This window comes from Acomys russatus, chromosome 28 (assembly GCF_903995435.1).
Source record: "Acomys russatus chromosome 28, mAcoRus1.1, whole genome shotgun sequence".
NCBI lineage: Eukaryota > Metazoa > Chordata > Mammalia > Rodentia > Muridae > Acomys > Acomys russatus.
This window is the reverse complement of record NC_067164.1, coordinates 4,269,520-4,296,316: the sequence shown is the minus strand read 5'-3', so window position 1 is coordinate 4,296,316 and position 26,797 is coordinate 4,269,520. Positions and strand designations below refer to the sequence as shown.

The window sequence follows — 26,797 nt, the reverse complement described above, 5'->3', positions numbered from 1 at the left end:
TGTCAATTGAAACTTTCCAGGTATTTAAGAATATTGTCTATTGCAAATATGAACTTTTACTCCTTATTTTTCTGTGACTTTTTTCTGACTCATGTTGGACAAAACCAACAAATGCTTAAAGTCCTCTGTGTAGCCTAATTACTTCCTGAAAGGCCCATGGAAGGAAATAAATATGACTTCATAAAGTTAATACATTTTGTATGTGTGCACCTATGTGTATATAGGTGTGCGTGCCTGTGAATGTGCATGTGGAGGTCAGAGGTTGACTTAGGGTGTCTTCCTTAACTGCCCTCCATCTTAATTTCTGAGAAAGAACCCCTCATAGCAAAGCTGGACTGGCTGAGCAAGGAACCCTTGTCCCGGACCCTGTCATCGGTCCCTGCATTCCGCTTCCCAGTGCTGGCACTACAGGCATGCAATGCCACACCTGGCCTTGACATGGGTGCTGAGGATCTGGACTAAGGTTTTTATGTCACAATATAGCACTTGTGTTATCTAATGCATGTAAACACGAGCATTAGTTTCCCCTCCAAGTGAACGCAAGTGTAAAACATCTTCACAATGTAGTCTTCTCCTTTAATTTTAAATGTTAATTTATTTATTTCATGTGTATGAGTGTTTTGCCCGCATGTTACTCTGCACATCCCCAGTGCCTGGTGCTCTGGGAGTCCAGAAGAGTGGATCTAATCCCCTGCAACTGGACTTAAGACAGCTGCGAGTTGCCATGATGGTGCTGAAAATGAACCCAAGTCCTCTGGAAGAGCAGCTAGTGATCTTAACCACTGAGCCATCTCTCCAGCATCTCTCATCTCCCCCTCTCCCTTTCCCTCTCCTCCTCCCCTCTCCCTCTTCCTTACTCTATCTTCTTAACTCTGATCCACCAAAAGACAGCAGTCAGGGTTTATCCTCAAAGACAGTTCTGAAGACAGCATCTGTAGAAATGGTGCAATCGCAGTTATGTAAGAACAGGATGGCTGTGCATGATTCTAACCTGGCTCTTCTCAAGAGCACACGCATTCTTCTAACAAAGACTCATGCTTGTGATCGCAGGCCTCTACTATTCATAAATACACTTGTCATTGCAGTAGGATATATATTTTTGTCAGTCTGTGAGAAAATTGAAACTAACATTTTCACTATATTGAACGATTTGACAGTTTTTAGTTGCCAATACCAATTGTGTCTTATAAAAGTGGACACTTTCTATTTCACTCTAGTATTTTTAACTATCCCTGACAACTGTGTGCTGTTGAAACCTCTTTCTCTACTTTCAGTGTCGTATGTAAGTTGCTCCTAGTGTGATGGGCATTTCCAGGAAACTTGTTACTTGTTAGGAGTGCATGATCTCTGGCTCTATCCAAACTAACTGGATTAACTCTCTCTTCGCTGCCATGCCTGGGTGATTGGCATATGCATTAGAATTCCAGGAGCACCATGCAGCAAATCCCTTAAGGCTTGAGTGTGTTAACCTCTCCCCACGCTGGTTGTTAAATCTACCCAAGTTGAAACTCCAGTTTCAGTTGCAAGTCAGAAGGGAATGCAAAGAACTCTAAAGAGGGGAGCTGCGGCTTTAAGACAGGGTCTAGCTGTGTAGCCAAGGCTAGCCTCAAATGGGGTTGTGCTTCTGCCCTGTTCTTTCTCTTCCCCTCCTGGGTCTATCCCCATGGTGGTGAGAATTTGGAGAAAAGAAATGCATTTAGATTGCCTAAAATCCGTATCACATCCAAGTCCTTTTCTTTAATGAGGCGTGCTGGGTTCTCCTGGAGCCTGTGTCGGCCTCCCGTGGCACAGTCCCTTGCTCAACATGGATACAGGTCAGCTTTAGCCCGTCTCTGCTGACCTCTTAGTCCCCCTACTCCCCACAAAGATGCCTAGTCTTGCTGTTAAGAGTTTCCTTTCTCTGAGTCAGATGGTTCAAGCCCCGACAGTACTTTCAGCCAGTGAAATCATGAGAAACATCACAGCGTCCCCATGTCACATGGTGGGACAGTGCACTTTGATTTAGTTCAGCCCCCACCCCTTGGGCAGCAGCTTCTCTTCAAGTCTCTGTCCTCCTTTTTGGTCAGTACTGGGTGATACTGATAACTCTGCAGAGGGATGAGATCACAATCTCCCTTTAAACTCTGAAGTTCAGAGGTGCCTTCAGTTTCTCTAGGTGATGCTGCTGAAGCCTTAGCCACTTAACATGGAATGACGAGGGGCAAAGGGGGAGGAAAGAAAATGACGGCACTCACAGGACATGGCTTCAGGGATGGAGAGGTGGAACACTAGTTCGAGGTCAGCCTGGACTACATATTGAGACTTGTTTTTAAAAGAGCCAATAGCTGAAGATGTAGTTCAGGGGCAGAGTACTCTGATCCTTAGTGCATGCCCACATGCATGCACATGCATGCGTGTGCCCGCACATACACACACACACACACACACACACACACACACACACACACACACTTGAGGAAGAGGTTTCTGACATCAAATATGGGTAGTTATTTATGAGATGCTCGATGCGCTAATGTCCTCGTTACAATGTTTCACATATTACACAGGCGGCGGCTTTCTCAATCAGCGTTACATCTTCTTCTGGACAGTAACGTCTGTTCTAATGTTACACACTCCTACACAGGTAGCAGATTTATCTATTTACAGTGACACAATTCTTATACAGGTGGTAACTTGATTATAGTCACATGTTCTTAAACAGATAGGTTTTTTTAAAACCTATAATAGCATTCTACATTTTTATGAATTCTCAAATACTGTTAGGACAACAATACTAGTACATGGCCTTCCCCAGTGAATTCCAGTTTATCTCTTGTTTATACTTTTATATACATTTCTAAAGCTTCTTGGCAATCTGCCTGCAATCATACTTGGGGATATTAAAGTCTTTCTAACATGTTTTACCTCAAATCTCATTCACTGAGTCAATCACTTATTCACCTCAGGTATTGAAATAAATGCTGTAAGCAAACAGTACATAAAACACGGGGGTCGCCTGTCTCGGGTGGAGTCTTCAGACAACTGGTTCAGAAGGTCATCGAAATCTTCTCTTGACTTCAGTCATGGCCTGTGATCTGGTCGCCAGGAACCTGAAGCTCAAACCTGGGGAGTGTCTCCGAGTTCGGGGCGAGGTGGCCCCCGAAGCCAAGAGCTTTGTGCTGAACCTGGGGAAGGACAGCAACAACCTGTGCCTACACTTCAACCCCCGCTTCAGCGCCCATGGGGACTCCAACACCATTGTGTGCAACAGCAAGGATGGTGGAGCCTGGGGGACCGAACACCGGGAGCCTGCCTTCCCTTTCCAGCCTGGAAGCATCGTGGAGGTGTGCGTCACCTTTGACCAGGCTGACCTGACCATCAAGCTGCCAGATGGCCATGAGTTCACGTTCCCCAACCATCTCAACATGGAGGCCATCAACTATCTGGCGGCAGATGGCGACTTCAAGATCAAGTGTGTGGCCTTTGAGTAAAGCCAGCCAGCCCATACCCCTCAATAAAGGCAGCTGCCTCTGCTCCCCATTAAAAAAAAACACGGGGCCTTTCCCTCTTGAGGTGTATCCTCTGGAATAGGGGAGATGGTTAAAGCAAGACACTCAACAGTAAACAAACACACATGCAATTAGAACGTAATATGGGGGAAGCAGTAAATAGAGGAGCTGTGGGCACTGTGTAGGCGACACAGGAGTACTTAGCTACTGTGCCAAGGTCTTTGACACTAGAAAGTAGAAGAAGCTTAAGAGTAGCTACAGGGGCATCCAGGCAAGGGCTCCAGCAGCGCCTCTGTCAAAGCCTGAAGTGGGCATCAATTAGCAAGGAAGTGAAGAGATGATTCTGGAATGTCATAGGAGCAAATGGTAAGCTATGAGGCCAGAGGGCAGGCAAGGGGCAGATCACATAGGGTATTGTGGCCATAATTAAGCATTTGGATGAACTGAAAATAGGAGCTTTAGAAGGAACACACACACACACACACACACACACACACACACACACACACACACACACCTTTTTCTTTTTTAAAGACAGGGCCTTACTAGGCAGCCTAAGCTGACCTTGAACTCATCATCCTTGTGCCTCAGCCTCCCCAGTGCTAGGATTACAAGTGTGTACCACTCTTAACCACTCACAATGTCTTGTTTTATGGGGCATACTTGACACATCAACTTGGTGATTGGACATATGTGTATGAAAACTGAAAGAGAGCTGGAAGCTAAGCTGCTGTCCAAATGCCCGAGCAATGTAGCCATTCCTCGGGCTCCGGTGACAGGCTGTAAAGACGGGCACCTGCCATTCTCCTCACTCCAAGCCACAGTTCTCCAGTCCTTATTTTTGTATCCTACAGGTAATGCTCTGGAGCTCAGGGAAATTACTTGACTCTCAGTGTCCCTCAGCTTAGGGAAATTAGTAACATTTTAAGCCTATACTTTTGACTATGAGTTTCATAGTACCATAAACATTACTGAAATTCTCTCCCTTTTAAAAGGACTACAAAGAATCTGAGTAATAAAGCCATGAAAATTTAAAAACCTTAACAGTAATATTTTGCAGCCTGAAGCTTCCAACTCACCTAAAATTTGATGAAGCTAGGAATGTTACTGACAGATGTGAATGAAATTATGAAAGAGCAGACGTGACTTTGTGATTCGTGGGACATATGGAGCTAGGGAAAGTTTCTGAACAAAGAAGACAGCTGAAATCATGGGAAGACACTGATTTTTAAAAGTGGCTAAACAATATCCCTAAGAGTGCAATAGTGGCACACATACACTTGCTGAATCCCAACAACTCCGTAGCTCCTTAACTGCACGTAAGGCCCTCTGAAGAAGGAAATCATGACTAGTACAGGAAATGTAGCCAGCTACCTGATGCTGGTGATGTCACGAATCTTAAAGGAGAACCTACAACTGCCACATTACTAATCCAGCAAGTCCTAACTACATTCTAACTATTAATCCCTATACCACAGAGACGTATAGGTCCTACCCTTCCTCAAATGGAGACCATTACAGAAAACCATATCAAAATGCGGAGGCAAGCGACTGTGTGCTGCTCAGCCCCAAGCGTCACATCCACAAGGCAGCTCCTGTATGTAAGGCTCTTGGATCATAGTGGACCAAGAGGCAGAACAATTGGAAGACCAGAGGGACAGGGCGTTTGCTGTGAGATTGCGTCTCCTAGAAGTGGCAGAGAAGCTACCCCCATGAAGCCCCAATAATATGGCTGCCTAAACAAGATCTGGAAAAGGAAGACACCAGTAGATGTGCTAACACAGAAAGAGCAAATCTCATGGGGCCTCGACCCTTGATGAAGAACCACAGGCAACTAAAGAATGCTAAAACCGGGAAAACCAGACCTCCCCAGAGAAGAGCTCCTACAGTGGTTACCCAGTATCAAGTGGTCAGCTCTGAAATCATGTACATGCAGGTGTCATTACACAAACTGTATTTATATATTTAGGAACACAGACACACACACACACACACACAGAAATACAGGCCATGAATTGAGAGAGAGCAAGGGAGGTGCATGGGAAGGATTGGAGGGAGGAAAAGGATATAATTACATTTTAATAAAAATTTAAAGTGGCCAGTACTTGACATAGGATTTATATAGCAGGCAGCGTTAATATATAGTTGCCTCTCAGTTGTCCTATGAGCTGAGACTATTATCCACATTTTACAGAGGAGTAACTTGATGGGGAAGTCAGCTGGAAAGAGAAGCGGAAACACTCAGTTTAAGTGACAGCAAGGCACAGGGGAGTTTCAGAACATATAATGAACACACGTGGCCTTTAAGGTGGTGATTTAGAACTGGGAACCTAGATTTAGCATTTATTAAATTGCAAAACTTTTGTTTGATGGGAACACAATGTTAAACTTTTGGAGAAAAAAAATCCCCCCCCCCTCCCCCAGAGAGAATATGGGGGAAAAGTTGTAAACTGAACCGTGGGAAATATTCAAACAGTGACAGAGGACTGAGCAGAAAATCAAGGGATTATCAACAGGTCTTGGTAAATAATTAAACACAGAATGTGAGAGAGGGAGGAGCCAGAGGTGACTATGAGGACAATGAAACCATTAAAAGGGGCAAAGGTCATTTTGAAGATATATGTGTGTGTATATATACATATATATGTGTATATATATATATATGTATTATATGTAAAGGGACTGTTTTTTAGCATAAAACCTAAACAGTCAACCTAGGAAAAGTGCTCAAACTCTCTTGTCTGGCTGCAACCTATTTCACCAGCATTTTTAAAAGTAATTTTTTATTTAATGTACATTGGTATTTTGCCTGCATTTGTGAGGGATTGGATGCCATGGACCTGGAGTTGCAAACAGTTTTGAGCTGCCATGTGGACGGTGGGAATTGAACTTAGGTATTCTAAAAGAACAACTGGTGGGGGTCTTTGTTGTTGTTTTGGTTTTCGAGACAGGGTTTCTCTGGGTAGCCTTGGCTGTCTCTGACTCGCTTTGTAGACCAGGCTGGCCTCAAACACACGCCTTTAATCACAGTACTCGGGAGACAGAGGCATCTGGTGTTCTTAACCTCTGAGCCATCTCTCCAGCCCTCACCAGCATTAACCTTACTTTTTTTCTACTACCTACCTGTAATCAAGACGCTAACTTGTAGGTAGCAGAAATGCTCTCATTGGTTTAAGCAATAAAACAAACACATTCAGGAATTTATTGATTACTTTAACTGAAATTTCCAGAGGAATCTAGCCCACATTGATTTCAGGGCTCAAGCATCTAGGCTACATTTCCATCTTTGAATCTGCTTGTTTCTTGTTTTTCCTTCGTGATGCTTCATTTTTCACCAGTCACAAGAAAAGGCTTTTTTTTTTTTTTCTTTTCCAGTCCTCTAGCCATTACTGCTGGCCTGGGCGAGAGAACTCAAACAAGGTTTCCTCCTTCATAGTGCCCGGCCTGGACCTCAGGGACAGAGTGGGTAATAGGTAAGTTCTTCAAAGGAAATGAATCAGAGTAGATGAATTCGAACAACAGAAACTTGCATTAACAGCCTTTCGATGGGGAAATGAACAAAGAATCCACCAAGGAAAAGTTCGTCTGACAGAGTATGCCTATGTAGCCCAGATTAGCTGGGAATCTGAATTCTCCTCACTCAAGGTTCACATTGCTGGGAGAACCCAGTTAAGTTGCCTAGTTTTGAAAATCTTTTATTCTCAATATACACCATGAATTTAATTCTTGCTGAGGTAGGTGGACATTACCTTGGAGAGAGGATTTTGGAGCTAAAGAGTACAAATTTATTTATTGCCTTCTGTTTCATGTCCAAATTGATTTTTAGAGAAATTGCTAGGATTTAGGGCTCTCTAAAGGTTTCCTTCCCAGTAATACGGGTGCCAAGAAACCAGTGTTCTGAGACATCCCTAGAGCCATACTCATCTCTTACAGTGCCCTTTCATAAAAGGAGCAAACACAAAAACCTTTTTGCCCTTCCCCGCTGCAGCTGAGGTCACTTGGATCTTCCATGCCCATCTCCGGGGAGCAGCCAACCTAGGGCGTCCCTAGGAGCCGGAAAACCGAGTCCTCGGCAGTCCACGCAGCTCCGGGAGAGGAAGCCAAGCGTCTGGTTGGAGAAGCATAACTTGGCATAGACCAAGCTCTTTGCTTTTCCAGGGACAGAGGCACCCCTCCGGCCGCCGGCTCCCACAGAATGCGAACGCCGCATCCCGGGGAACCGCGAGCCGCCCAAACCGCTGCCGGCGGCCGCACCCTCCGCTAGGCCCCGCCTCCGGGCCCGCGCTGGGAAGGGGACCCCGGGGCATCCCTGCTTCCCCGTGCGGCCGCAGAGCAAGCTCCCGCCGGCTTGCAGGAGCGGGGTTTCCTCGGACACCCCGGATCCCCAGACGCGGCGCGGCTCGCGGGGCTGCCTAACGGGGGAAAGTCGCATGCGCGCGGGGACGCGCCGGGGAAGGCGGGCCGCGAGGGGAGGGGCGAGAGCCCGGCGGGCCGCGGAGCCCTTGCCCACGACGCATGCGCCGGGAGGGAGCGCAATCACGGACTCGGCTGGCGGCTACGGGCTGGAGAGAGGAAACCCCGGCCGGCGAGAGCGCGAAGGAAATCTGGCCGCCGCCGCGCGCGCGCTCCCGGTGAGTGCGCCCTACCGGGTGGGCCCCGGCCTGACGCGCGGCGGGCGGCTGCCCTCGGCGGCGCATGCGTGCTCCCGGAGCCCCGTGGAGGAGGGGAAGGCCGGGAGGGGGGAGGAGCGCGGCAGTAGCGGTGAATTTTGAGGGGTGGGTTGGGGCTGCGCACTCGCCGTCCCAGGTGCTGTTGGCTCCCGGAGCCCCGGCGTTTCCCGGTCGTCGCGGCCTGGCAGTCGCGAGTCACCGCGGCCCGTGTCCCGGGTGGGGGGGGGGAGAGAGGAAGCCGGAGCCTCAGGCGGCCGCACGGTGAGGACACGGGCGGGCGCGGGGGGCGGCGTGCAGGGCCGGGGGGTGGCGGCGGCCAGGCCGGGAGGCGGGGCGGTGGTCGGGGTCGCGCGAGGCTTAGAGCGCGGGGCTCCCTGGAGTCGCACTCTGCCGGGCCCGCAGCGGAGTGTCCCCCGGCCGCCCCGGTTACCTGCGGGGCAGGGGGGCGCGGTGGGTCCTGCGGCCCGGGGGTGCCGGGGCCGCAGCGCGCTAGAGGCTGGGCGCGGGGCAGGCCGAGTCGACCGCCGGGAGCGCTCGCGCCCGGGACCCGCTAGGCCTTGTGACCCACTTTATTCCTGTCACCACTCGGGCACGTTTGGAGCGGCGCCCAATGGGGCGCTGGGGCGGCCAGCTCCTCCGCCGAGCCCCCGCCCTCGCGGCGGCCGGCGCGCGCCGCGTTCCGCGGTCCGAGCGGCCGCCGCCGCCGCCCAGAGCTGGTTCCGTTAGTGGTCGTGGTTCCGGGGCTCGGTCCGCGGGCTGCGCTGGGCCCCGGGCGTCCGACTTGAGCCGCGCGCCGAGCCGGGCACTTCTCCGTCTGCGGAGCTGATCGCCCTGGACACGGTCGGTCCTGGCTTTACCGGTGCCGGTGGTAGCGCCGCGAAGTTTATATTCCTATGGGTGTCTTCTGCCCTGGTGGAAGTCCGAGGTTGTCAGCAGAATCCTGGAATACGAAGAGCTTTGGCCTCTGACCTGGCAGATGACAGATCAAGTTGGGGTGCTTTGATATTAGAATGCGGTACCACACACATCCAGGAAGGCTTTTTACAGCTTTAAAGACAACAAACAGCAGCCACAAACTCCGATGTTTTCTTTTACAGTGGAAGAAAAGCACGAGAAGAAACTTTTACAGGCATTGTTGATTTGACTAGGGACCGACCCCGGAAATCACAGGAAAGGTAATTTCACTCGATTGCTTTGTCGTCTTAGATTTTAAAGGCGGTTAGAGAAGAAAGATTGCAGACCACCCCTTTTCATAACTTATTGAAAAGAAATATAGGATGTTACTTAAGTCGTGCCTGTCTCCGAATCGTCCCTCGGAGCACTTCAAATCGGATTTGTTTTAAAATCTTAGGGGAAAGAAGCCATGTAGTTTACTGACTGGAGTGCCATTGGCTAGCTTGCAGGACTAACCATAATCACCTATGAAAAAAGAATAACACAAAACTGAAAAAAGCAAGAAGTAGAACTGTGAATTGTGTGGTGTTTCATGTGTTAAGAGAGTAGTTACTATAAGATTTGTATTGCTTTTCTGTATAAGGAAGTCCTAGAATAGTGCGAGAAAACCAATAATTATGGGAAAGGAAGGAAAATGAAAGGTTTTATGTGTTGTCTATAGTTTTATTTTTTTTAATGTTTTATGGGTTCATAAACTGTATTTCTCTTAATATTTGAAAGACTAAACTGGAGGAAAGTTTAGGATGAATGCGATGACTGTTTACACTTTACGATATAGAAGTTACAGGTGAATTAAAAACTATAAAAGTTATTTGACTTAATAACACATAATAGCTGCATTTGGCATTACAATTGGGTTGGGCTGCTTTGATAGTATAGTCTTCCTTTTATTTTTTTTAGAAACTGTAGTTTATAATTTTTTTCCTTTGTCGATTCCTACCTCAACATTTGAACACTCTATTTACAATGACAGTAAACTAAGTTGTTTAACTCACTGTGCTTTTCTGGTGGGAAGCTATTATTTCTTTTAAGGAAGTCAGGCATGAGTGAACCCCAGTGAAATATAAATGTGTATTTGTGAGTATGTGTCTGTGTGTATATGAATATGTGAGTGTGTGTGTGTGTGTGTGTGTGTGTGTGTGTGTGTGTGTGTGTGTGTGTGTGTTTATTTCTTATGGAAAATAAAGCTCAGAATTAGGTGTAAGAAACTAAACATCTTTATGATAACAGATTGTGCACACATATATTAATGCTTTTTCTAGTTCTACCAGCAGCCTAACCTTTGCAGAAAAGTGAAGGGTGAAAGGGCGTTGTGAGAGTGGATGCAGCTTTAGGGAGGGACTACTCATAAACTCCCTCTAGTGACAGAGACATTTTATGGGAACTAGTTCTGTAGGCATTTTCATTACTATTACTATTTTTGTTTATTTTGTGGGCCAGGTAATCTGTTTCTGTTGGATGCGGGTGTATGATAGTCAGTCAGTCTAGTCCAAAATGGCATTTTATTTGTCACTTGAATTTCATGTAGCTCTCTCCAGTCTCTCTAACAGATGACTCACATGTGTAAGCGAAGGCTGTCTTCCCTGTTAGTTGTTGTTGAGATAGAACCTCTCATGTATCTAACCCAGGGCTGCCTTGGGGCTTAGATGTAGTCTGAACTGGCCTTAACACATGATAAATCCCCTGCCTCAGCTTCCTGGATACTGGGATAACAGGTGTGTGCCACCCACAGGATACACATTTCTACCTCTTCCTCCAGAGATATGTATTAGCAATGGGGTGTGCAACTGTCCACATCTTCTTCTGTGAATTTATAAAGATGTCCATTTTAGCCTTAACTGAATTACCGCCTTTTTATGATAGTTTTGTGTATGTGTTGGGGGGTGGGGGCGTCTTATCATGTAGTCCAGACTGGTGTGGAGGTAGAGATCCTTTAGAGTATTGGGGTATTGCCTCTACTGTAAGCCCTTCCCACTCCCCCATGTCTTAAAATGTGCCAAAGTTTCAACATGTGGTATAAATCTTAGGACATCACCCCCTCCCCCCAGCTGTTGAGAGACCAGTTGATATGGAGGTATTTGCAGTTTGGAGGGAGGTCAAACTGATGTGAACTCAGCATAGAGGCTTAAAATTTTAACATTTTTATATAGATTCTCAAAGGCCCAAATTGTAGGGTGTCAAGTATAGGTCCACGAGGGTGACTAGGTATTTCAGCTTCTATAGCTCGTTAAGAAAGGACCGGTCAGAAGAACCATAAAGCTTTGCTCACTTCTTCATGTAAGAAGCCAACTGCAACCTGATGGCAGGCACCCCTGAGACGAATGCTCTTTAGCTGTGTAAATTGCATATTTAAGCTTTTCCACTGGATGGAACCTCTTGCTGCTTTATTTATTATAAATTATGCATTGATTTCAGCGTTGTTAGAAATAGGAAACAGTATAATTTGTCAGTGACAAATTACAGCTGCCCATTGTAAACATATTAGGCAGGTGTTGATAATACTGATCATCATTAAAGAAGGTGGCTTCTTCTTCAGCACCACAGTAAGGGCTCGCTCTCCTTATCTTTCCTTATGTTGCTTCCTTTGTCAGGTAAATTATTTATTTGCTTTGAATCTTTTAATAAAACATTGTAGAGACCAAATTGTTTTTAAAAGTCCCACATTTTATAGCAAAACTATTTTTGTGGCTATTTTAGTACTTGCAGGTGCATGAGGCCTCTTTTTTGAAGTATAATTTCCTTACAGATAGTACAACTAGCACTCGTTTTTTTTCCTTCTCTGACCGCTACATTGTTGGTAGCATTGAAAAAGCTATTGTCCCAACACTTTCAAGTGCAAGAACATTTTAATTCTTACTATTTGGCTTAACTACATAATGGCATTTATAAGTTGCTTTACAACGATTTTAAAAAATATCCCCGATATATATAATTTTCATTAATAGAGTGGATAAAGAAATTCTGTTTTCTCTATGATTTACTCTGCAAATGTTAAATTACCTTATTCTCACAATTTTAATTCTGAGTTATTACTTAAATTGTAAAATTCATGAATAAATGATCTACTTATTATTTTTAATCTGTCGTATTCTACAAAGAGCGATTGATAAAGAATGAACTTTTATTATTGCTTTTTTTGTTTTTTCCTTTTTTATTATTTATTAATTCATTCATATTACATCTCAATTGTTATCCCATCCCTTGTATCCTCCCATTCCTCTCTCCCTCCTGCTTTCCCCCTACTCCCTTCCCCTATGACTGTGACTGAGGGGGACCTCCTCCCCCTGTATATGCTCATAGGGTATCAAGTCTCTTCTTGGCTTGCTTTTGTTTTTTTAAAAAGGACTATTTACTTAACACTTTTTATTTTGTGTGTACGCACATTTTGCCTGCATGTGTGTGTGTGTGCACCGTGTGTATTTGGGTTCCCTGGAGGCCAGAAGGAGGCCAGAAGCCCCTGGGACTGGAGTTGCAGATAGCTGTAAGCTGCCATGTAAGTGTTGGCAATTACATTTGGGTCCTCTGAAAGAGCATCCAGTGCTCATAACCAGTGAGTCATCTCTCCAGACCCCAAGGGATTCTTTTTTAATTAAAAAAAAAAAACAAAAAACCTATTTTAAATATTTAATTAATTTTTTGGACAAAAATCACTTATTTTTATACCGTGAGTGCTGGAATCAAAGATGGACACTACTGTGCCCATTGAATTCTCTGCTTTTAAAACAGTTTTTATTTAATATGATACTTAATTTTAAGTTTTTATTATAAATAGAAGAGAAAAGAAGCAAAAGTTGATTCCTTTTTTTATTAGTGGTGGTGTTTGGATTTTGAGACAGTCTTGCTATGTAGAGCAGGCTGCCGCCTGCTCCAGCCTCTCTAGCCTTGGGAATACAGAGTCCGTCACACCTGGTCCCAGGCTTTGTACTTAGGAATGAGAAGCACAAATAAAGTTGTACCTGTAGGCTAAGCTATCTGCCTGGCCAAGAATTTATCATTTGTATTGAAGTACAGTTTAATGTGAAGTAGTTGACTTACTTTCTTCATTTTCAACCTTCACTTCTAAATGTAGCATATCCCAAAATGGGAATATGGGAAATCAAAGACAACAAAGAAGATTAAGAATTTAAAATACTACTGAAAATCATGTCACCCAGAGAAACCACTGTCAGTCTTCTGGGTACCTGCTCCTCCCTTATGCTTAAGCATTTGGGAGTTGATGCAGACGAACAGACCCGTGACTGTGTAGACCTGGAGCATCCACTACAGCGCAGGTGCTTCTCTTCGTTAGTAGTGACGCATCAGCTTATTTTCATGTCAGTATTTTTCTGCAATGAGTGTTACTGGATTTTTTTTTTTTTTTTTTTTTTTTTTTTTTTTTTTTTTTGAGGGGAGAGGCAGAGTATCTCTGTGTACCATTGGTAGTCCTGGACTTGATTTGTAGAGTAGGCTGGCCTTGAACTCACAGAGATCCACCTGCCTCTGCCTCCCTGAGTGCTGAGAGATTAAAGGCGTGTGCCACCAGGCTTGGCATGTTACTGTATTAACATGTTTATTCTCACCCATGTTTTCCATATAATTTACTTAACTACTTTCACTGTTGGACACGTAAGTTTTCATTTTTTAAGAATAAGGGGAATTAAACTTGAAATTTTTGATAGTCTGCAGAAGTAGTAGAATGCAAGTAGAACAACACTGAATTTGTGTTGATAACCAAATTCAGCAGGTTTTGTTTTTTGTTGAAAATATGTGCCAGTCTATATAGTCAGTTAACAATAATGATCAGTAATGAAGTAAATCCAAGATTTTTGTAGTGCATTTTTCTCTAAACTTATGTTTCGCTTTGGAATACATTTCACAATACATTACATGAGCATCAATCAATTAGGGATTGGTTTTACCTTTGGTGCTGAGGATGGAAGCGAGGGCCGTTCACATGCTGGGTGTGTGGGCTGCCGAGCTGCTTTGCTAACCGGCCTCCGCTGGTGTGCTTATGCTTTGTTTTTCTATTAGATTTGGCCAGGTGGCTATATGATTCTGCCATGCTTTTTAAAAAAGTTTCCTTGACATCACTCACTGGCAGAATATTGGTTGTAATATTATTTTTATTCTTTTAGTATCTGTAGAAAAGACAGTGAGTCTATATCATGTAGCCTCTAGAGCGGAGGACCTCAGCCGTCCTGATGCTGCAGCCTTCAGTACAGTCCTCATAATGTGGCCCCCACCATGACAGTCTCATGGCTGCTATGTAACTGTGATTTGCTACTGTTACGAGCTGTAATGTAAATATCTGTGTTTTCCGGTGGTCTTCGATGAACCCTGTGAAAGGGTCATTTGGTCCCCAAAGGAGTTGAGACCCCCAGGTTCAGAACCACTGTTCTGTAGGTTTAATATCATCCACATCAGTCTTGATCTAGTAATTTGTGTATTTTTTCTTTAGCAGCCTAGCTACATATTTATTAATTTACTGGGCTTCTCATAGCCAGCCTCCAGGTTCACTGACTTCCTCTAACCTGTCTTAACGACCTTCTTTCTTCTATGCAGATTATCATTTGCTTTCTTTGGATATAATTTGCTTTCCCTAATCTCTCAGAGTAGAAGTGAAGTTATTTGCTTTCTCCTTGTAAGCATACTAAAAATTCTGACTGTTTGAAAGGTTTACTTCTAGATTTTTCTATTTTAGAGCGCTGGAATTCTGTTGCTTTTCAGGTTAGCCTCTAATCCCTGGCTGAGGGGATCCTTTTTGTCACTCTTTGGAGTATCTGGGACAGTAGACAAACAACTGTGTCTGGCTTCTGATATCTCTTAGATCTGGGATTATTGCCAAGTTTGTTAGTTTCCAAATATTTGTTGTTGTTGTTTTTCCCAGAGATATTTCTGTTAATCTAATTCCAATGTGGTGAGATTTTAACTTTATTGAGATTTGTTTTATAGCTCCAAATATGATCTTGGTAAATGTCTTATATGAATTTGAAAAGAATATTGTTGGGTACAGTGTTCTGTAAATACCAGTTACATGAAATTGGTTTATTGTTTTATTTATGCCTTAATATTTTGGGGTGAATGTCAGAGCTGGTATTTTCTGCCAGAGAGCATGCTATCTTTGTCATTGCTGTGACAAAGTATCTGAAGGAAACAACTTGAGGAAGGACTTACTTACTTGATCTTGTAGTTTTGGAGCCTTAGTCAGTGCTTGGCTGGCTCCATGGTGTAGGTTCTGAGGTGAGACAGAACTTGGTGGGAGAGGGCGTCATAGGACAGGGGACTCAGCGAGGACAGCAGAGACAGAAGTCTGAACAGATCATTGTCCTCTCCAGGGACCTCTGAAAGTTTCTTCCAATAATGCCATCAAATTAGGAATCTGACAGTGGATTGATTAATCGATTGATTTGGCCAAAGCTCTGCTATCCTGTTCACCTCTCTGTGGTTGGATCCACTAGCTAGGGACCATGCCTTCAACACTGCAGCCTTTTGGTAGGCACATCATATCCAGACCATAACAGAATGCTCACCTTTTCATGTAGGCAGGTGGAATTGGGAGCAAAGCATCTTAAGCTAAGGGGAGGCTAAGAGGCAGGCTCTTGCTAGGTTGCTGTTGGAGTTGTGATCCCTCAGCCTTAGCCTCCTGAGAAGATGAGTTGCAGGTACACACCGACTCCTGGCCCCTGTGCAGGTCACACACCTAGTGAGTACCGTGCTGGAGATGAAAGCTAGGAGCTCTGAAGTCCTGCAGGCTGACAAAAGGTTTGTTACTTTAGCCGGCCATGAACACCCAAAGTGCTCTCCTGGCTTCTCTTGTTCTTCAACAATGTTCTGCATAGACCAGGCTGAAGCTTAGCCTCTGGTCTGCGTCTAGATTGGAAAATACCCTAGTTAAGAATAAGTCTGAGAGATGAAAACCTTCAAAGGACCTCACCCTCCTCCGGAGTCTTGTCCTCTGCTGTCCTGGGAATACAGTTTGTAGAATTCAGTTGCTTTTTCTAGTTCTCCGAAAGAAGTGGTCTACTGCAAGCTCCCTTTTGTACTTAGACATGAGTATCTTCCTGTTACTTATAAAAATGCCTAGAATTTTTGATTTGGGGAAATAATTTTATACTACTTGGTGCTTAGATATTAATATTTAGATTTTAGCTTTAATACTTTTAAAAAGCATTGTTTTTAGAAGTGTAATTTATGTCTTAAAAGTTACTGATTTAAGTATACAGGTCAAGTTGTAATAAACGTATACAAATAGAGTTATGTCCAATACCAAGAAACAACATTCTCTTCACATTCAAGTTTTCTGTTCTCTGGCAGCCACTGGTTTATTTTCTGTTTGCATGTTTCCCTTTTCTGTGATGCAGATGTGGAGCCTGTGCAGTCTGTCTTGCAGGCCTGCCTGTCACAGCACTCTCATGACAGTAGCTCACCTCTCTTTATGCTGTGTTGTTAGGTTGTGTGGGGTATGCACATAACTTGTTTATCCAGTTTTGGGTTAATAGACCTTGGGTTGCTTCTAGGATGGGACTATCATACAAACTTTGGCTTCACTTGAGCAAACACCTGGTATTGCCAGGCTTCGCAGTACCAGGCTACATGAGATCCTGACGCATTGTTTTCTACAGTGGGTGTGCGGCTCTACAGTCCTTGCTCTACTCCTTGGCAGTTTCATGTGCTTCAGGTTTTTGGTGGCCTACACTCAGTAATGCCAGGATATTCGCATTTTAGCCATTTTAATGCATGTGTGTGATTAGGAGTCTTGTTATGACTTTCATTTGCATTCTATAATTAATGATATTAAATGTATCTTCAACTGTGTCATTGGTGTATTTTTCCTTTGTGAAGTGTATGCCCAGATCTTTGTGCACTTAAAAAATTGGTAATTTGCTTATTATTGAGGTTGACCAATAATTTGCTTGCCTTTTTATGTTTATTGGCGTTCTTGAAGAGAGTTTAACTATGATGATACTTGTTTTCCTTCTCTTTCCCTTTCTCTTTCTTTTTTCTCCCCCCCCTCTCCCTCTCGTTGTTGTTGTTGTGTTTGTTTGTTTGTTTGTTTGTTTTGAGACAGGGTCTGACTGGCCTGACACTTGCTAAATAAGTAGGCCAGGCTGGCCTCAGAGTCACTGAGACCTGCTTCTCTCTGTCTTCCAAGTGCCAGGATTAAAAGCCACCACTGTGCCCGGCAATTTCTTTTATGCTTCATGGTTTTTACTTTCTTTCTTTCATTTATTTATTTATTTATTTATTTATTTATTTTGATATCTTAGCTAAGAACTATTTTATCTCATGTTTGCCACAGAAGTTTTAAGGGTCTTGTTTTTATATTTAAGTCTGACTTAATTTAATTTTTATATAAAATATGAGGAAAAGATTGATTTAAAAAACTTTTCACGGTTACACCATTCTGTTACTATGATTCTACTTCAGGATTATGAAGTTTAAATTTACAGTTAATAAACAAAAATGAGAAAGCATTACTACACAAGAGGCAAAGAAGTTTTTAGGAATTTTAGTAGAAGATTTTCATGGACTTCTATCAGATGACACTGTAACAGATGAACAAAAAGCAAAGCTATATATAGTAGCTAAATATACCATTTATAATCATAATTGGGTGGGTAGTTTTAACTCTGCTTTGAAAAGAGAGATTGTTATAGTTATTTTCAGAATTTGTGGGAAAATATTAAAAATTGGCCATCATACTAGATAATAAAGCTCCAGTGTATTCTAAAAGTGGTAATAATATGCACTTGTCTGTGTTAATGTGGTAGCTGTTAGTGGTGTGTGTAAGTTTAAAGTAACATTTAGCACTCAGCATTTCTCTTATTAGCCACATTCAGATGTTCACTGAGATCGAGCGCCCTTGGCATAGGGATGAAGAAGCAAATTGAAGACTGAATCAGCTGAGTCCTTATTTTTTGTAGCTCAGAGTCGATGGAGAAACCTCAAAGTTGTACATAATAAGAGGGTGCTGTGCGGTGTTCAATATATGTGTTTATTACATGGTACTTCTATCAAAGTGTACATATCGTGCCTTCAATTCTTAACTTTTTTTTATGGTGGAAGCTTGATAAATCTTTCTTGTAGCTTTTGGAATTGCTGTCTGTAGTGATGAATACTGTCCGGGAGTACCCCAGAGCTTCTTCCTGTCTGCACTGTAAATTGATGCCCTGTAAATCAGCGTCTCTTCAGTCATTGTCTCCTCAGCTGACCCCAGCCTTTGGTAACTACTCTTGTAGTCTGAACTATGAGATCAGCTCTTGAAGAGTTCATGTATGTGTGAAATCATGTAGTACGTGCCTTTCTGTGCCTGCTACACCCAGGACCACCTGTGTTGCAACAGATGAATTCTTTTGTTATGGCTGAGAAGTAGTCTATCATACGTGCATACCCCCTTCCTTGTAAAAATCTGCCTGCTGGTGGACATAATTATTTTCATTTTATTGGTTAATATGGAGCATACGTATATATACACTATATATATTGATAATGTGTATGTAATGTGTATATACCTTATGTACATATAATGCATATATAATGTACACACACACACACATATAATGAGCATAGATGTCGGTTTCTCTTGGGCATACTGGTTACAGTTCCTTTATATACAATTGTGGAGTTGGTGGATTGTTGTTAATGTTGCTGAGGAACATTCATGCTGTTTTCTATAATGGCTATATTAATTTACATTCCTACCAACAGTATATGAGAGTTCCTGACAGCACTTGTTACTTTCTTTTTTGATACTTTTTAAACATTAAAACATTTTGTGATAGAGTTAGGAGCTATTTCACTGTGGTTTTGATTTGCATTCCCTAGTGAGTAGTGATGTAGAGCATTATTCCTGTGCACTTGATCATTCGTGTGGCTTTGCTACTTTTTTCTCCTCTCTCTCCTCCTTGACCGTGTGTGTGTGTGTGTGTGTGTGTGTGTGTGTGCGCGCGCGCTTGCTTGTCTGCCTGCAGATTGAACCTAGAGCCCATACATAAGAGGTGAGTGCTCTATCATCGAGCCACGCCCTTAGCTCTCTTACAGCTTCTTTTGAGAAATGTCTGCTTGGTGTGTTGAGGGTGTGCGTGCTGAACCCAAAGGCTGACCCTGAGCGTCTGCCTCACTTACTTGCCCCCTTGCTCCTTTTCCTGTGTGTTCTAACTGAAACTCGTCATGCACTATATTTTGACCATATTCCCTCATAGTTCCTTTTAGATCCTTCCCAACTCTACTCACCCAACTTTATGTTACTTTTTTCTTCTTTCAAAAACAGAACATAAAATACAGTAACCCCGCAGAATAAACAAACAAAAGATCATGGGGCTCGCCCTGAAGTGTTGTTGATACACCCAGCGAGACTCCATCTGAGAAAACGGATTTCCCTGTGGATATCTACTGCAGATAGATTCTTGGGTAGGGGTAGGACCCTGCCACCACATTGCTCTCAACGCTGGCACCCCATGTGGCTTACACCTGGTGCAAGTCTTATGTGTGCTGCTGCCAGTCTGGATAAGTTCATATGCTTGTCAGTCCTATTGCATCTGGAACATACTGTTTCCATGGAGTCATCCATGTCTCTGGCCCTTAAAGTCTTTCTGCCTTCTCTTCCCCATAGCTCATTGAGCACCGAGGGGGGAGGGGCTTGATAAAGACATTGCACTCAGGACTGAGTGTTGGCAGTCTCATGGGCTGCTCATCATTCAGCATGGGTTTCTGTGTTAATTACCAACTACAGCAAGAAGCTTTTCTTGCTACTTTGCTTTTTGGGGTGCCTGGAACTCCCTGGTTTGGCTAGCCGGGGAGCCATCAGTCCCAGGGATCCTCCTGCTTCCGCAGCTGTAGAGTTAGAAGTGTGTGCCTCCATGCCTGGCTTTTTATGTGGTTTCTAGAGATTTAACTCAGGTCCTGATGCCCTTGTAGAAAACACTTATTCAATCTTTTCAGCTCAGTTTTTGTTAATTTTTGAGGCAAGTCTTACTATGTTTCCCAAGCTGGTCTGCAATTCCTGAGCTCTGGTTTGCTTTGATCTCCTATTTGGAATTTGGGGTATACTACCTTGGAAAGTAAAATTAGTCATTGTACAGACTAAAGATCTTATTCTTAAATCAAGCACAGAATGCTTACTGAAGGTACAGAAATTTAGTACTTATTTAGCTTGTTACATATTACAAACTTGTTTTTTCAATAAACCCTTGATGCTTTGTTGCTTGCTTGTGTCTCTAAGGATTAGTACACGGTCTAAAAGCCTAACAGTATTTGTTTGAAATTTAGTCCAAGTTATATCTGTGATTAGCAGCACTGAAACTGTCACTTGAATGATTATGGTTTAATACTTGAGGAGTCCAATGAAGCATAATTGAAACGGCGTCATACTTGATGGGTACGAGGGCTTGCCTCTTGCTCTCACCACCTGCTACTTGTATGTCAGAGGCCACTGGTTGGTCTTTAGGTCCTTTCTGTTTTTCTTGAGATTCTTTCCTAAAGATGTTACTAGAGTGCTTACTGTAGCTATAAAACTAAACTGAGGTGCCAGTCATAGGGCTTGTTGTTGTTGTTGTTGTTTGTGTTTTTGTTTTTTGAGACAGGATTTCTCTGTGTAATAGCTCTGGGTGTCCTGGAACTCATTCTGTAGACCAGGCTGGCCTTGAACTCACAGAGATCCGCCAGCTTCTGCCTCCCAAGTGCTGGGATGAAAGGAGTGCACCACCATTGCCTATTACTAAAATAGTACCTGGCCATAGGATATATTTGATAATAATTTTATATATAAGTAATTATCCATATTAATTTTTGATTAATAATAAATTTATTGGCTTGTCAGGTTTTTTAATGCCTTTGGTTTTAATAGGGTAATTTTGATTTTCTAGAATGAATTTTTAAGTGTCTGTCTCTCTTCAGGGTTTTGAAAATTTGTGGAGAACTGGTAGATAATTCTTAGAAGTGAAGTGAAATGGCATTGGGCCTTGTTGTAGTCCTCTTTCACTTCTTAATTTAATAATTTTGAATTATGTCTATACCTACTAAGAAGGCTGAGACTTCATCTCATATGCTGTCATTCTCTGTTCCTGTTGTCACCATCTGCCATGTAACAATCTTTTTCATTCTTTGAGTGATGCCTATGCAATAAGGACATACTCAACATTTCTTAGACATTATATTTTAAGTCCTCTATTTCATAAGAGGAAGTAGCAGGACTTCTTTGCAGTTCTCCATCTTACCACTTTTCCTTCTCCACCTCAGTTTCTACCTTTTGTTTTTGACCAAGTTGATAACACTTAAATCCAGTTTATTTTTATCTTATTTTATTTTATTTTTATTTTTATTTCTTAAGAATGAAAGCTTTCAGACATTGCTAAGTTAACTCTAAAAGCTGAACACAGTTACTTTCACTTAATCCCCATTTCCATCCTCCAGCTCCTCCCCCAGAGTCCTCTCCCAATATTCTGGATTGTTTCCTTTTGTTTAGAATTTCTAGTGCTTTTTGTAAGAAAAAAAGACTATGTACACACAAATATATACATACATACATACATACATACATACACACACACACACACACACACATTTTACATTTAAGATTTATATTGGTTGCTTTTGATAAGTATGACTTTGAAAACAATTAGACTTAAGTTAGTCAGTTGCCACTTAAAGATTTACTCATCAAAGTCAGAGGGCTTCCGGAACAGTTTTACAGAAGACATTTGTCCAATTGGCTTCAGAAAGTTAGTGCTGGGACGCTGGCCCTGACTCTGTTTATTATTGTAACAGACTGGAGAGGAGACTAAGTGTTTGTCCTCCTGTGTCTGCTGGGGCTGTAATGAGGAGAGAGTTATGACCTAAGAATTTGGAACCTGCAGTTCTTGCTGAAGCCTTTGTCCAGCCTAGAGAAGCATTTCCTTTGCTTGGGCAGAGGCTAGCATCCAGGCTATCGGCTAGTGACTGCTGGGGCCCCAATCAAGAAGGGGTCTGCGCTCAAGATCTCTTCCCGTTTGCTTCTCATTGTGTTATGCCTAACAGCTATAATCAGGAGCTTTGCGGAGCCTAAGAGATTTGCAAGTCCTCTTCTGGCAAGACCCATCTGACTTGCAAAATGATTTGTAAGACTTAAATAATATGAGGAGAAACTAGAGAATCAGGTGTGGGAATGTTTTTTAAAATGTTGAGCTGAACAAAAACCTGGAAAAAGGGCAGTTCATCGATATGAGGTTACTTATTATGACCAGGGCCTCAGTGTCTTTCAAGAGCACTGGAGCTGGTTCTCTGAGCTCGCTCTCTCTCTCTCTCTCTCTCTCTCTCTCTCTCTCTCTCTCTCTCTCTCTCTGTGTGTGTGTGTGTGTGTGTGTTATGTAATGCATGTGTGGAGTTGTACATGTGCTATGGCACACATGTGGAGGTCAGACAAGAACTGCGGCTGTTGGTCCTTGCCCTCTGTCTTGTTTGCTGCAGGCCAGCTGGCCCTTGAGCTTCCAGAGATTCTCTTGTCTCCATCTCCCATTTGGCAATAGGAGCACTGGGATTCAAAGCGCAGGTATGCTATTGCACTCAACTGGATGTGGCTCTGGGGATTCAAACTCAGGTCCTTATACTTGTGGGGCTAGCAAATTACTCATTGAGCCATCCCCACAGCCCAGCTCTTTATTGTAGTCTCTTTAGCCGTAGCAAAATGATGATGATGAAGAAGAAGAAGAAGAAGCATCATCATCATCATCATCATCATCATCATCATCATCTTAGTAGTTTACAGATGTCTGGCATGTCCAAGACCAGTGTGTTAGCAGAGTCAGTGTCTGTTGAGGCCTTGTTTTCTGCTTCAAAGATGGTTACCTCTTAGCTTCTATCCACATAAAGAAAAGGGGGGCCCAGGCTCCTTTAGCACTTCTTAAAAGGATAGTAATCCCATTTCATGGCTCACTTCCCAAAGGCCCACATTGTAATACTGTCACATTGGGGATTAAATTTCCACATAGAATTTTGTGGGGATCTGTTTAGATCATAGTACTGGTATAAGTCTTTGAAGTCTGAAACAGAGTACAGCAGCCTTTCCTCTTACTTGTCTGCTGTTTTGGCTGGCCTTGAACTTGTTATTGTTGTGGCTTAGCCTCCCAGGTGCTGGGATTATAAATGTGCACCGTGTCTGCTTCCTGCAGACCAACTTAAGCATGTTATGAGGAAAGACTCAAAAGAAATATTTAGAACTCTTAAAAACCCATAAAGAAAAACTTTGGTATTTTTTTCTCTTTCTTGACACTGGTATGAGAAATTCTATCCCTTTCTTTATTCCCACATTTGTCCAAAACAGCTCACCTTTTCTCATGGCTCTATCATGGTATAGGTTTGTGTAACTATCCTGCAGTCGATGTGAAAAAACTAGTCTATTACCACCACAAAGATCTCTCCCTCAGGCTACCCCATAACTTAGTGACATGCTCTTACCTCTTCACTGTTGTCTGCCTTCCTTGTCTTTCACATGTTACCAGCATGGTGCCTGTGCCGCAGGTTTCCTCTTTTAACGTTGAAACTAGCTTCCAGACTTCTTTGATCGCAGTCTATGGCAAGAGTTATGTTTAATGGTATGACCCTAGTACTCACATATACAAACATGTATTTGTGTTTAGGAAAACACCCTTCCTTGAACTCAGGAAATAAGCCCTTACCGTTACTAGATGGCATTTTATTTCATTTAGCAGTCTGATTGTGACTCTGTGTTGCTGGGCCAAAAGTAAAGACACCTTTTGTTAGGATATTGATAAACTGTTCTTCATAAGGTTTGTTTCAGTTTCCCCTCTTAGTGTCCATGTAGAACATTAATGCCTAAGGAGCCACTTTAAGTATTTTGAATGTTGATCCATGCTTTCAAACCAGTCTACCTGGGGATAACTATCTTATGCTTTATGTAGAACAGGGAGAGAGTAAAAGAAGCCTTGAGCTTTCCCTAGAGGCTTACATCATTTTAGTATCTGCCTTTTAAATTTTATATTAAACAATCTTGTTTAATGCCCCCCAAAAGAATTTTGAAAAAATCTCTATATTCTTACACATATATTTTTAAACATTTTATTTGGATGTTATTGTGAATTCATAAAATGTTGGAAAGAGCCATTGAATCCCTTACCTGGTTTCCTTATTGTTGACATCTTACATAGCCATAGTATGATATAAAGTTCAAAAAATTGTCATTGGTTTACTGTATGCTTCTATTCTAATTATAGTTTACCAAATGTATAGATTAGTGTAACCACCCTGAAGTCACCCCTTCCCCAGCTGGCAAAGACCACACCCACATGAGGCTGTTATCAGCTGTGGACATACTAAAGCCCAAACTAAAATCTCACACTTGGGATTAAAACAAAACATATTTATATCACATAGCTAAGTTTACAAAGAACCCAAAACTTCCATTACATTTGGTATTGTCACTGTTACGTATTTTTGCATTTCTAATAGGTGTGTGGTGATGGTAGCTTTTGTTGGCAGGCAGGCGCTTTCTTGCTTTTTCCTTTGGTTTTGGGGATTAAACCCAGGCCCTTGTCATATGCAAGGACGGCCCTCTTTAATTTTGAGACCTCGCCAGATTTCCCAGGCTGGCTTTAAAACTTGAAATTCTCTTGTCTTAGTCTCCTTAACTGGTATAAAGGTACACTGTTATCTTTGTCTCCAGGTAGTCTTTAATTTGCACTCCCCTAATGATTGCCTTAGCATATGTTTTTCATATGCTTATTTCATTATCTTCTTCTGTTTATCTCTTTTATCCACTTTCTAAATGATTTTGAGAGTTCTTAATATATCCTGCATATGAATCCTTTTTAGATAAGTGATTTTCCCAAGTCCGTAGCTTTTCCTCCATACTCTTTCCCCCTTTCCTTTGTTCTTGGTTCTGTAGTGGACTCCCTTTGTAGTCCACTTAGACCTGGAGCTCACAGAGACCTACCTGCCTCTGCCTTCCAGACTGCTACAGGCACTTTCCTGCATACTCCTAACAGTATTTTGTGGAACAAAAGCGTTCAGTTTTGATAAAGCCTAATTTACTAGTTTTTGTTTGCTTGTGGGTCGTGTATTTGAAGTCATGTTAAAGAACTGAGCCAAGTTCTAGGTCCCTGTGATTTTCCCTTTTGTAGATCAGTGGTCTGAACTTCAATGCGTGACCTATCCGGGGGCTGGAGAGATGGTTCAGTGGTGAACTCTTTGCTCTTCCAGATGATTAGGTGACTAGAGTTCAGTTCCCAGCTCTTACTCTGAGTGGCTTGGAACCCCCTGTGCAGCTCCAGTGGCGGTTCTCCTTGCTGCATGTGCATGCCTTACCCCCCCCAACCCCCCCCCCCCCACACACACACAACACACTTTTAAATGTAGATGTATTTTGAGTTTTTTGTATTAAGTTTGAAGATCAGGCCAGGGGTCTCTTGATCAGGTGTCCTTTATTTGCCTAGCATTTTATATCAAATTTGCCTTAGTATAATTGTTGAAAGGTTATCCTTTCTCCAGTAGGCTGCTTCCCCCCAGCCCCGAGTACTTTTGCCTGCTTTTGTGTTAGGCTTAATCTGTTTGCTTACTGTATCTGTCCCTCTGGTAATCCCACACAGTCTTGATTACTGCAGTAACATAATCTTGAAATCAAGTTGGAGCAACTCCTGATACTTTTTTTTTTTTTTCCAAAACTGAATTTAGCTATTCTGTACCTTTCCATTTAAGGTTTGGATCATCCTATGCCTATCTAAAAAAAAAAAAAAAAAAAAAAAAAAAAAAAAAAAAAAAAAAAAAAAAAAAAAAAAATCTTAATTGGCATTTGGATAGGATTGCATTCTACTCAGATCTTTTTTCTTTACATATATTTTGTAAAATTTTTAAAATACGGGGCCGGAAAGATGGCTCAGTGGTTCCTAGCACTTATTTATCTTTTAGAAGACCCAGGTTAGGTTCCCAGTGTGGCCATGGTGGATTTTTAACTTCAGTTCCAGGGTATATGGCACCCTCTCTGGTCTCCGTGGGCACTGCATACATGTGATTCATATATATGCAGGCAAAATATACGTATAGAAATAAAAAATGAATTTAGAAGGTAATAAACTTTTAATATAGAAGTCTCATATTTTACTAATTATAACTAAGTATTTGGTGTTTTAAGGTATTTGTAAATGATGTAATTTTTATTTGCTTTCTGTGTAGTCTTAAAAAATTATTTGTGTGTGTATATAGTCATTAAAATAGTACTTAATAGACACCACACAGGGATGCTATAAAGGATGAATTAATGTGTAAACCTACTAAAACAGTGCTTGGAACATAGTCCTTGGTAGTTACGATTTAGTAGTTAGAAATGTGGCACTCCCCTCCCCCATCTTCTGCATGATGAGCCCCTGATGGGCTTACCCATTTGCAGCAAGGCTAGCTATTCATCCAGGGCAGTCCTCTAGTCAGCCAAGGTAGAATCTCCCTGAAATTCCTCTCAGGGACTCTGCTCAGAGCCTCCGTCCCAGTGCATAGCTAGTGTACTGTAGTTGAGAGCGGGGGCAGGAAACTTTGGCTTTTAAGCTCCATGTGACTGAGGGCATTTGCTTCGTATTCTGTTTTCTTCTATTTACCTCACTTTTCACTTTATTTTCTCTCCCATCCCTCGTGTGTGTGTGTGTGTGTGTGTGTGTGCGCGCGCGCGCACGCGGGTGCACTGATGACTGGCTTTTGAATGTACTGTTCCTCTCTGGACAAAACCAT

The 26,797-nt window shown here is 42.7% G+C and overlaps 2 protein-coding genes across 4 annotated transcripts in view; both read left to right on the top strand.

The window, feature by feature from the left end:
* The first annotated feature begins 3,030 nt into the window (after nucleotides 1–3,030).
* On the top strand, nucleotides 3,031–3,530 carry LOC127210760 (galectin-1-like). The gene has a single exon (XM_051170511.1). It carries the CDS (start codon nucleotides 3,063–3,065, stop codon nucleotides 3,468–3,470), a length of 408 nt encoding a protein of 135 aa, XP_051026468.1. The 5' UTR covers nucleotides 3,031–3,062; the 3' UTR covers nucleotides 3,471–3,530.
* A 4,430-nt stretch (nucleotides 3,531–7,960) lies between these two features.
* The window catches only part of Clock (clock circadian regulator), an 86,181-nt gene continuing 67,344 nt past the window's right edge, over nucleotides 7,961–26,797 (top strand). For 2 of the 3 annotated variants that reach the window (XM_051170510.1, XM_051170509.1), the window contains exons 1-2: nucleotides 7,961–8,119; nucleotides 9,256–9,333. The gene's annotated coding sequence lies outside the window, so the exon portion shown is untranslated. The remainder of the gene's footprint in view (nucleotides 8,120–9,255; nucleotides 9,334–26,797) is intronic. The other variant, XM_051170508.1, reaches the window with a different exon arrangement.